This window comes from Heteronotia binoei, chromosome 10 (assembly GCF_032191835.1).
Source record: "Heteronotia binoei isolate CCM8104 ecotype False Entrance Well chromosome 10, APGP_CSIRO_Hbin_v1, whole genome shotgun sequence".
Taxonomy (NCBI): Eukaryota; Metazoa; Chordata; class Lepidosauria; order Squamata; family Gekkonidae; genus Heteronotia; species Heteronotia binoei.
The window spans coordinates 36,949,169-36,961,685 of record NC_083232.1 but is presented as its reverse complement, the minus strand read 5'-3'; the positions used below and the strand labels follow the sequence as shown (position 1 = coordinate 36,961,685).

The 12,517-nt window shown below is 38.8% G+C and overlaps 1 protein-coding gene across 5 annotated transcripts in view; it reads left to right on the top strand.

Moving 5' to 3' along the window:
* Positions 1 to 12,517, top strand: part of CACNB2 (calcium voltage-gated channel auxiliary subunit beta 2) — a 225,293-nt gene that overhangs the window by 65,002 nt on the left and 147,774 nt on the right. The window contains exon 1 of one of the 5 annotated variants that reach the window (XM_060248406.1): positions 5,889 to 6,537. The exons of the other annotated variants lie outside the window; for them this stretch is intronic. Within the exon in view, the coding sequence (XP_060104389.1) occupies positions 6,490 to 6,537 (48 nt within the window). The 5' untranslated portion in view covers positions 5,889 to 6,489. Of the gene's footprint in view, positions 1 to 5,888; positions 6,538 to 12,517 lie in introns of those variants that run through there. 5 annotated transcript variants of the gene reach the window in all.

The following is a 12,517-nucleotide window of genomic DNA, read 5'->3' as shown; positions in this document are numbered from 1 at the left end:
GTAGTCAGGTGTTGTTTTGTAGGAAAAAAGGTGGTAGAGCTCATCCAGGGATTGTTATGCAGCTGCAATACTATTCAATGGACAAGGAGGTGGAACTTTCAGGAGAAGGAGGAGGAACTCTCAGAAAGGTTCAGGAGCTGTGCTCCTGTGAGCTCCCACTGAATCTGAGGCCTGACTGTAGTAATTGGGTAGGTTGATAAGGGAGTAGGTCTTAATAGTATGCTGCCCCAAAGCCACTTAGGGGTTTAAAACTTAATGTCAGTACAGTAGTACTTTGAATATTGCACAGAAGCAGATTGTGGACCAATATAAGGGGAATAAGATGGGAGTGATGTGATCTTATGATCCCCTCCCGGCAGCATTTTGGCTGCAGTATTCTGGCCACAATGTTCTGAACCATATGTAGTTTATAGACACTCTTCAGTGGCAGCCTCAACTATGGTGCACTGCAGCAGTAGACTAATTGAGATGTTACCAGGGCAAGTACCACTGTGGCAAGGAAAGGCCAAAACCATCATTGTCACCTGACCTGCTTGTCCAATAGGAGTCTGGAGTTCAGCAGCACTCTGAAGCAATGAATGTACTCCTTTAACATTGATAACATTGCCTACAAGTGAAAACCTATACGGTCTTTTTCTGATTCTATCTCTAGTATTTGATTTTTGGTTTTTAAGTGTGTAATTTATTGACCAGAGTATCAGGTGAGGACTGAGGAAACTTGGATTCATACCCCAACTCTGCCATGAAAGTGCAGCAGTGAACATAGGCCAACCTGAGCCCTACCTGAGAGGAAGAGAGAGAGCCACAGACACCACCCTGAGCTCCCTAGAGAAAGGATGGTATAAAAGTGAAGATAATTTCTTGGTTTTATTGCACACCTCCAGTCTTCATATTCTGTCTTTTTATCTCTTTGTAAACTTAGTTCGCATACAATACTAGCAGGTGTAGGCAGTTTTATTGAATATCAGATTTGGAATTCATCTCTAGTTTTCTTTCTTTTTTTAGTGTGCTTTTATTTATATTTGTGCACTTGCATAGAGTATACTTTTACCACAGTTCCTAACACACTTTAGGTGTTTTTACAAATATTAAATAACTATGATGTGATTGGAAGGAGTTTAATCCAATAACTGATATATCACATAAGGCTGCTGATAATATACTTCAGCTCTAAGTGAGGCAGGGAAAACATTTTGTCAGCTGAGATTGGGTTATTGTATAAGATTCTGGTATGAAAATTCTGATTAGTGGGAATGAGGATTTGCAGTTAGTTGAGAAATATTTTCTTAGACTGAGTAGGTAGATTGTAATTGATTTTCTTCTTGTGACATTTAGATTCTCATGTAGCATTTCGTTTTAGGTACTAAGAATGTGAACTTTCTCATGAAGGTTTTCTGTCAGCTGGAAACCGCAGATTATAATGTAGTTTTAAAGCTCTAAAGAGTAGAAATGCAGTTCCAGTGGGGTTGCTAGCCCAAGTCCAGAAAACAACAGAAGACTCACCTTGAGTGGGGGGGGGGGAGTTTGGTGGTGATGGCAGTGACATCTCTGGAACTGTAATGTCACTTATTGTGTGACTTGGAAGTGACATCATCACATGGCTTGGCACACTAGCATTTGCCCAGAACTCTGATTTAAGTCTTGGGTGAAAATTAGAGAGTCACCTGATTCAGTATCACTTATGAATCACACACTAACTGATGTCATGGTGTCAGTGCAATGCCACCCCAGCATTCTCCCCCCCACCCACCCACTGCATAGTTAAGAGGGGATGGTAGATGGGCTCCAAAGAGGGAGACCTAGCCTCTCTATTTCAGAAGGATAGCCATGTTACTCAGTTGCAATAAAAGTAAACAGGAGCCTGGTGACATATCAAACATTAACAAGATTTTATTTCTGCATAATCTTTTATGGACGAGAACATCTGATTAAATGATCTGTAGTCCATAAAATCTTAAACTGGAATAAAATCTAGTTGATAAAGTAATTTGTATTTTCATTTCGGAATTAAGGTGGTTAACTGGTGTTAAGAAGGAACTGATCCAAAGTAGTAATGTGCAAAACTGTGATCTTTGTTAGAAACAGCTATGGTGGGACCATAAGGAAAATTAATAATAAATTACAGCCATTGTTCCAAGTGGAAGTAAAATGATCTAAGACTAAAATGACCACTGTCTTCAGCACTAATTTCAGTTTACTTACAAAGAATCTTTGCTACCACTGGACCAAACCAAAAATCTGTTAAATCATCATTCATCTATAATACAAAAAATGCTGATAATAGTAGTTTTGATTTGTACATTCACAAAAAATAATGCAAAAAATTTAGAACTTCTTATAAAATGAAGCAAAGTAGAAATTGGAGGGGAGAAAAGGTTGTTAAATCTTTACAGAATAAAGTGCTTGTCACAAAGTATGGATAGTTTCAGATTGATCTCCCTGATGGATTGTGACAGAATTCTTGAGGCTGTGAAGGCCACAGTCTGTAAATTTGATCCTTGACATTCCAGGATAGGAAAACTGGGCTGGGACAAATTAAAGGTTCCTCTTGCAAGAATTATAAATAAATTGGTAGATGAGAGACTTCAAAACCCTTTGAAGAGGCTATGGTAAATGCCACTTTTGAAGAAATATTACCGAGAGAGAATGTGGTCAGCTATATTTAAAATATCCTTTTTTAAAACAAGGCCATTGAGTGGGTAGCAGTGGAGCATTGGTGGATGCAACAATTGCCCTTGACCTATTTCATTCAGATGCCAGTCCGGATTTTGGGACTGGTGCAGCATTTATTGCTCTGGTGGATGACATCTGCTTACAGGATAGATCAAAGCTGAGTCCTGTTATTAATTTCTTTTGTATGTTATTGATTTCTTTAGTTTTAGTCATTTCCATCAGAGATGGAGTTCATTATTTATTTAGATTTATATCCTACCCTTCCTGTGAATGAGCTCAGAGTGGGTTACATCAATACATTAAACAATAAAGGCAATTTCAATGAATATTAGATAATAAAACAGTCAAAACAATTTAAAAATTAAACAATATTCCAATCATGTGTTAACATTGTGGTGGTTATAATATCAATGCCTAATCTGAGAATGGTTGGACCATAACTGAGCATTCTTTGATTGTATCCTAGCATCCAAGACTGCAGCAGGAAGACCAACTGGTAGACGCCCATCACCTCAACCATAGGCCTGGGGGAACAGCTTTGTTTTATAGGCCCTGAAGAACTGTAACAAGTCCCACAGCGCCCTGATGTCAGCCAGAAGCATGTTCCACCAGGCTTGGAACTAAGACTAAGCAAATGTCTCTCAGGCCGGGGACAACCAGCAGGTGATAGTTCACAGAGTGCAAGGCTGTCTCAGGCACATACAGGGAGAGGTGGTCCCTCAGATATGTTGATCCCAGGCTGCATAGGGCTTTAAAGGTATTCACCAACACCTGGAAATGCATCCGATACTTAACTGGTAGCCATTACAACTGGTGGAGCATCAGCTGGAAATGCACCTGCACAGGCATCACAGTCAGCAGGTGTGCTGCTGCATTTTGCAACAGCTAGAGTTTCTGGATGAACCTCAAGGGGTAAGCCCATGTGGAGTGAGTTTCAGTAATCTAGTCTAGGAAGTGACCATTGCATGGATCACTGTAGCCACGTCCGATGGGGGGCAGCAGCCTGATATGCTGGTAGGATATATGATCATATAAAATATCTGACATGTAGAGTGACTCAAGGTATAGTGCTCATATTAATGCGTTTTCACATGTATGTCAAGCTAAATAAGTAATTTGGATCTTTTAAACTGCGTGTCATCTTTATACTCTATATTCCATTTAGTAAGACTCCATCAGTCAGTGGCCTTTAAGCCACCAGCAAGTGAATAAAGGAGAACAAGCTGAAAGTGAGTCTTAATAAGCATGAGCTCATGTTGGTCAGAAAGTGATCTTCTGGAAGGAACTGATTTAAAATCTAGTAAGGAGTAGGATTGGCATTGTGACATACCTTGTACAGAATTATGTTGTGATCCACCTTGAGCCCGTTTACGGTAAAAGGCGGAATATAAGCCTATTAAATAAATAAATAAAATAAATAAATAAAAACTGAGGGGTGCAATTTGGACCCAGCCTCATTGATGGATAAGTAATTTGAACATTTTGCTAGGAGCACTTTTCATCTCTTCATTTATTAGTGGGCCTCCCTTAACATATTGTTGTTTTGGACCCTGTTATCCTAAGTGATGGTTCAAACTGAATTAGAAAAGTGATATACAAATAATTTAAATAAAGAAATACTTGATATCCAGTCTTCTGATATAGGTTAGTTAACATGATACTTTCCCAAAAATAACACAACCATTCCCAAAGAACACGTATATCTTGATTTTGTACTTATCTTTTTTCTGTAGATTTCAATTGAGTCAATGATTGGCAAAAGATCTCTAGGCACTTTGCTATGAAAATAAAATAGTTTCATTAACAAGGAAAAGGACCTCTTTTTGTTCTTGAACCAGTTTCCTTGGGTAGTCTTTTGCCTGGGTCCAAAAAGCCGATCTTAAGCCTACCACAAGTTTTTATTTAGATCTATGTTTTGCAAGACATATTTTTCAATCCGGCTTCCAATAATCCCCCTTTCTATCCATCATGCCAGTTATCTAATCTCACTGAGGCAGATCTATTTACCTTCATTATTCACAGATTTATGGATTTCTCCCATTGCTAGAGTCTGTCACTGGGTGCATCAGCTGTAGATTGCATTTGTTGGGTGAATAAGTCTATCAAGGATTTCTTCTCACCCATGACTCCAGGCTGCAGTTGGCCTCTTCCACGTTACTCACTCCCAGTGAATGGTGCACTTTCTCCTTTTTCAGTTCATACAGTCCTTTTCCCCTCCACATTTTTATCATTCATAGCTTTCTCATACTTTTCTCTCCCATCACTGCTAGTAGGTTTCTACACAAATGAAGCCTCTTGACTCTCAGTTTCTGACTGCAGTATTCCACAGCTCAAGTACATCACTGAATCATCTAGGGACCTTCAACTGGAAGTCTTTACAACTGATTTCTTTGTCAGTTTAACTCTTCATAGCATCTGTTCAGTCACATTTCTCATTTCCTCCTTCATAGGTCCTTCATAATTGCTATTACAAATTTGGCTAGACACTGTTTTATTTCAGGAATCTTACCAGTTGCTTCATACAGGTCAACCATACTAGTTCAGCCTTTCTCTTTAAGAAAATATGCTGCCACTGGTAACACCAGAGTTATGTGCTCACCACTTTCTTAAGCAGTCAGCAGTTCCAGGGATATCATTGCAGAATTTTCTTTCTTTTGTATGAGAAGACACTAGAAGCATCTGGTATATTTTAATAGTTACTTCATTGAAAAAATTGTAAGAGGAGTATAGCCAGGGCAGACATTGTCCTCAACAAACACCAGAGCTAATTGTGCACATTTCCAATGCTAAATTCCCAATTTAATCTCTTCTATCTCTCTGACCTCTTTCCATTTCATTCAAAACTAAACTGCCATTTCTTTCTCATACACACCCTGCAGGGCACCTGTCTCAGACACCACCCCATCAAGTGAGTTGCTCATCTAAGGAACTATCTGTATTTATTTAGAAACATAAACACTCCTTTGTCAAAAAGCAGCCATTTCACAGTACAGAGATTTTATTCTCTAAATATTAATAACTATGAATCTATGGTAGGATTCATTAATTAAAAAGGCATGTGATGAAAACTCAACATGTGTTTCAGTGTAATCTCAAAATCTTTTTTGCCAGTGTCAACAGGAGGAAAATACTATGCAGCTGCAGTTTCTAAGCTAGTCAGGTATTGCAGCCAGTAAAAATCTCTGTCTGCAGTTCATGTGAAACACGTACTGCAAGACAAAGCTTCTGACAATTTGGCGGTGGTTCTGTAGTCCAAAGAATCCAGAGAGAATTAAAGTCTAGACTCAGTCATTTTTCAGGCTTGGGGAATAAATAACAGATCAGATATATCTATTGTGGTTCAGAGGTAATGCTGAATTAAGGAAGCTCTTACTAGTTTATGTATTGGGAAGAAGCCTGTAATAACAGCAGCATAGGAGCAGCAACGGCAGCACCAAGAAACCGGAAAAGGGGTATTTTAATAGCTATAGATAAAAGGTTCTTCTGTTTGATTCTTTTCTAAGTTAAAGAGCAGTTAATGTAAACAGAAATCCACAAAAGAAAAAATCCAGTATAGATGTATTTCAGTAATATAGTAAGCACAGAGACATTCAGTAATTTTATATACAGCTGAAAAAGAAGGGATTGATTTATTAAAAGAAAAAAAATAGCTGCAAGGGTACATTTAACAAAATTGCTTGGCTGAATGATTTCTGTACCTGTTCTCCTTTCCTGGGGCTGGAGAGTAAGGAGGCATGGACAATGTCTCAGAGGAAATGACAAGAAAGACTGAAGCTTGGTGAGACCATATACTGAGTGTTTTCTGCTGTCCTCTTCATGCAGTGCTGTGGGTTGGCACACCGGCGGCGAGTACGGGTTTCGTATGTAAGTTTCTGATTGTTTTAGAATGGTGATGATTTTGGAGCTGAGCATAGTACATTTGATGGTGCAGTGTGCTTCATGCAGATGGTCCGAGACATGTTTGTTGGATGAAACAGAATATTAAGCAATTTTTTCTGGCAGCTGAGCTCAGGAACAGTTCTACCAGGTAATTTTTTAAAAATATGAATCATTCATAAGGACCAATACAATGAAAAAAGAAAGAAAGAAGGAAAGCAACTAGTGGATGGATGACTGACCTTTGTATGATCTTCATTGACAAAACAGGTGTGAGTTTTTTTGCAATGTACATAATATACCTAATTGGCAATTAGAAAGGGATGCATTTCATGTACATAGATAAGATACATTTTGAAAATCAATTAAAGACATGTGACAGCTACAGATATGGGAAAACTCAATGTAAGAAGAGCAGCAACCATCAGAATCCAAGTGTAGGAAATATTTGTTTTTCAGCATTACTCTGTGATATAAACATCAGCATGGTGGCAAAAGTGTGGCATAAGTGGTTTCTGGTATTTTCTAGATTAGTAAAGAAGATATTTTTGTTTGTCAGACCTGTATTGCAAAATGGCTGTAAGTATTAGCCTTTTTAGTGCAATTTAGCAATAAGATTGATGTATTAGGAGGAACTGTGGATATTACTTGAAATGTATTGGAGAATCAGTAATCTGATATAATGTCCTAGTGTTGTAATGTTTTAAGATTGTCTTCTCTGCATTCCTGTCCTGTTGTCAAAAAATATGATAGACAAACAGAAGGATTATGAGATCTGGCCTAGCTTACAAGGTTGGATTGCTTATTTCCCTTTAATAACAGTTGGGCTCATAAAGGGGGGAGGGAAGCATGCATGCATTTTCTAGCATAACATTTTGGATATGTTACAACACCACATATATTGTGTGGCATACCAAGGGTTTGATTTTTATGATTTAATTTATTATTATAGGTCAAGAAAAGCTAAACAATTATTTAGTTTTTAACTTCTTTTAAGTGTAATAGTTAATTTTTTACTTTGAAGATTGCTGCTGATGCAACAGTTGATATAATCAACTGCTTTGTTAATAAAACAGCAGAAATTGCAATACAAATACCAGCGGTTACCCTTTTTTGCCCTCTGTACATGAGCAGGCCAAAGGGTTGCCAGCTTCCAGGTGGGGCCTGGAGATCTTCCACTTTTACAACTGATCTCCAGCTGGCAGAGAGCAGCTCCCCTGGAGAAAATGGCTGCTTTGAAGGGTGGACTCAATGGCATTATACTATGCTGAAGCCACTCCCCTCTCCAAAGCCTGCCCTCTCCAGGATCCACTCTCAAGTCTCCAGGTGTTTTCCAATACAGATCAGACAACCCTAGCAGGCAACGTGGAACAGAAATAAACACAGGTATACCATTAGCTAACATTTATCTATATTTGGAGTAAATATATTTTATCAGCTAGACATTCATACACAAAATAATATTTCAGTGTTAACTTTCCTTTGGTTGTTTGATTGGCATGATTGTGAGACTCACATTGTTTGATGAATAATCTAAAATACCACTAACATAACTAAAATAAGAACAGACTGTATTCTTTTGACCAACATGTAAGTTACTGATTAACAGATTTTCTTGATCATCTTAGTCATCTTGTAATTGCTTCACCTTAATTTTAACATTATCGCAGTGTTTGAGGTTCGGCTGTCATTGGCTTTGATCCACTAATAATTTCTACATATGGAAAGTATTACCATCTGTGGAGAGTGCAGTTTCCTACACCCTCCACCTGCTGCAGCCCCAAATGCCCCCTCTGTTGGCTCCAGTAGTGTCTTAAATTTGATCTAATCTCTGTGACTTCTTTGTCCCACCAGTAGTCTGCCCCCAAACCCTCCCCCTGCATTTGTGCCCCCCCAAAACCCATCAAATAAATAAACTGAGGCAAACAGGAGTGTTAGTTCAGATAGCTTGTTGAATCTGACATATCTGTTTGTCTGGAAACAGATGAGCACATGAATCTGTCTGATACTGAATCATTAAGGACAGTTTCTATCCAAGTGCTGTGGTTAGGTTAAATGCAGGGTTATGAAGGATTATCTGTTTTAGATGTATTTAAATGGTTTTAATGGTTTTATGAATGTTTATCTGTTTTAGATGTATTTAAATGGTTTAAATGGTTTTAATGGTTTAAATGGTTTTAGATGTATTTAAATGGTATGAATATGAATATGTGTGTTTGATGTGTTGGTATGTTTGTGGAAGAGCACCTCATTTCGTTGCTCTCTTTTTGTGGAGAACAATGACAATAAATCTATCTATCTATCTATCTATCTATCTATCTATCTATCTATCTATCTATCTATCTATCTATCTATCTATCTATCCTCTAGGTAAGGGGTGCCGAACTCATTTGTTATGAGGGTTGGATCTGATGTAAATGAGATCTTGTCAGGCTGGGCCATGTGTGTCGTAAAATGTAATGTCAGGTTGTGGAGATATAAACTTTGTAAAGAACACAGACAAATACAATTAAAGATTTTTTTGTAAAAATAAAATAAAGCATGTTTAAAGTATTATTACTCTTGCAATATTGTGGTCAGCATCAAAGGAAGCTTTCCTTCCTCCTCAAGAGAGGAGCCTCAGACAATGGGGAAAATTTGCTCTGTAGCTTCTGTGCAATTGAGAAATCCTGGCAAAGCAAGCTGTGACACAGAAAGAAGTAAGAGAGGGAAAAAGAAGCAGACTAGTTCATAGGCCTGATAGGAGCCCTCCGGGTGCCTGATTTAGCCCTTGGGCTGCGCATTTGACATCCCTGCTCTAGGTCCATCAAGGTCAGTATTGTCTAGTCAGACTGGCAGTGGCCCTCCATGGTCTCAGGCAAAGGTCTTTCATCTCTTTCTTAGTCCTTTTAACTGGAGTTGCTGGGAATCAAACCAAAGACTGTCTGCATGCCAAGCAGATGCTCTCTCACTGAGCCATGGCCTCTCTTATCTCAGTGAGGAGTACCCCACAATGAAATTAGTAAAAAAGAGAGTGTGAGTGATTGTCTCTCCACCATTAAACTTCCAATATGCCCCCAACCATTAAACTGTTACCCAAAATAAAATTAGGAAGAAAGTGAATGAGATATAGGAATACCATCCTTCTGGTGGGGGCAGAGGTCCCCTGCTCCCAGGCCCAATCTCTCCACTGCTGATCAGTTGGTTATCAAGGAGAACTTAATGCAAAAAAGGGAGAAACACCTGATGCTTTAAAAGTGTGCCCATTTGACTTCAACACAACCCAGTAGTGAGACACAGGCTTGTCAGGGATGTTGTGGGTAATGCTTGAATCACTCGGCAAAAACTCTATGGCGGAACTAATTCTATCATAGAGTTTCTGCCCTCAAACCGAAGTGTCACCCTGATGTGCCTACATCACTTCTGGGCCATGCTGGAGGTCATGTGGGCATGTCACCAAAAGGTTGGATGAAATTCAGATCTAGAGATTACACGCACTGAGACACAAAGTAGTCCATGCAGTGTTCAAAAGTTCTCTCTCTCCAAAGACTGTCTAGCTTTTGTGAGGACTATTGGTGGGATAAAGCAGATATAGAAATTATCTCAAATTTAAATGGAGGCAACTGTATTTTGAAAAAGTCTGAAGATGAAAATAAGTTACCAGCTCCTATAGGCATGAGCAACTATCTTGAGCTGCAGTTTTGAAGTAATTATTGTTCCAAGTTGGATACTTGCAAAAGATCTGGTGACAAACCAGACAGCCCAAGATGGCAAATTTAAAGTATTTTGACATTAACAGAAGAGATTGAGGATGAGTTGAATAATCTATTTTCATGAAACACTTGTGGTTGCTTTGCTAAGCATGTTTGTGTGTGTGTGTGTGTGTGTGTGTGTATGAATATGCATTCACTATACTCTGCTCTCAGATCCCCACATGGGTTTAGTGATGATAGTCAAAGATTTGATTCTTGCAGGTACAGGTTTAGGTTAGGGTTATATTGATATAAGATTGGTCCACTTAGCTGCTTGTGTGAGTGAGCAGCATCTCCTCAACTTTTAGGCAGTTGGCATTATATGTTTTAATCTGTTCCTTAGTATTGTAGGTCATATTTATGATTCTTTCTAATACAAATCATTCAATGTGGTGTTGTAGTTAGAGTAGAATCTGGGAGCCCCAGGTTTGAATCTCCGCTCTACTATTGTGAAAGTCTGCTGGGTGTCTTTGGACCAATCATGCACTCTCAGCCTAACTTACCTCCCAGGGTTATTGTGAGGATAAAATGAGTTTCTTTTTGGATAGTCCTAAAACTTGTAGCCAGTTACTTAAAGTAGATGCTGCTGCGGACAAGCAAATTATTATCAGCTCCAGGTTTCCTCCTTGATGTAAATTGATCAAAGAGGACCACACAAGAACATTTTACTTGTCTACCTTCACTTTAGGGAAGTGTTTACCACACTTTCTGATTTCAAACAGTGTCAAACACCATGTTGATATGTCTCCTAGCATTATATCATTAGTGAAACAATTAGATATTTTGATATTGTATATACTTTGAGAGGTAATTTTATACAATTATAAAAATGTGATTTTAATATTCTTTATTAATTTTCATGGAAGAGTTATATTATATTTGTCCCCATTGGGCAGAAGGGTGTTCTATAAATGAACAAAATAAATAAATAGAATAATTCAGTGTGATAGTATTTTAAAACTTTGCTGAAGTCTGCAGATTGTTAGCTACTTTTCCTTATTCTCAGAATGTTTATTCAGTCTCTATTCAGAAAAATACAGTTACACCTAGAAAAAAATTGAGTCCAGTGGCACCTTTAAGACCAACGAAGTTTTATTTAAGGTATAAACTTTCATGTTAAAAACTTAAGGATTTTGCTTTTTAAAATTGGTAATCAGTTTTTATTTTAACACACATTGCAGTCCTATGGACTTTTTCCTGGGAGTAAACCACATTAAATTGTATGAAGCTTACTTATGAGTAGGCTTGGTTTGGTTTGCTCCCTAGTTGCTGTCTTTATTTGTTAGGGGGTAAGCCCCATTGAACTCAATGGTACTTAGTGTTGGGTAAACACTAATAGGAATTTCTTTGTATACATTGTGTAAAAATGAGCTGTGTGCCCTGATTCAGTTTTGGATAGAAGATATTCAAGGAAATAAAGGGGTGCTGGCAACTTAAATTAATTATAATCTGGTCATTTTATCCTGATGTGTATGATACCAGTGCCTCCTTTGGACTTGGATAGCACATCTCCAGGCCTAGTCAAGTCATCTTCTGAATGCCCAAGCTCCATGCACTCAGAGGACAGAAGAATGATTCACCATTATTTAAGTAATCTTAGCACCCAGGGCTCATTTTCCTAGTTAAGCTAGCTCTCTGGACAGGGCTGGTGCCAGGCTTGCTGGTGCACTACACTGGGAGGCTGGGGTGGCCTCCCCCTCCATTTAAAGAGCCCACCAACCAGCTGGTTGGCGGGCTTTTTAAATCTTTAAGGGTGCGCAGGAGCAACTGCTGCCCTTCCTGTGCCTGGGAAAGATCCTGCTGATCACCTGATCACCAGAGCCTTTAAATCACCATGGAGGCTGATGATGGGTAGCACCAGCAGAAGTAGCCAGGCTGGCTTCCCCCTCTATTTAAAGAGCCCGCTGACCTTCGTGGGAAGGACAGCGGCTGCTCCTGTCATTCTTCTTGTGTGATTTGAATCGATGGCAGGGATGGGGGTAGCTTTCAAGCATCTCTTTGATGTGCCTCATCAGTGTTATTCTGGTTCTTAGTGTAAGTGGTTTCACTTAGAGGGGATGTGTGTTACACATGATGTGAAACAAAAGCAAAAGCAAGCATTATTTATTTATTGGTTTGTTCAGTTAGAATATTTTTACGCTGCCTCTTCAGAGCCGTGTTTGAGATGACTTACAGAGCTTCCCCACCCCCCTGAAAAAATAGGTGCTGGAACTCTCAAGAGGGGAATGAAGGAGAAA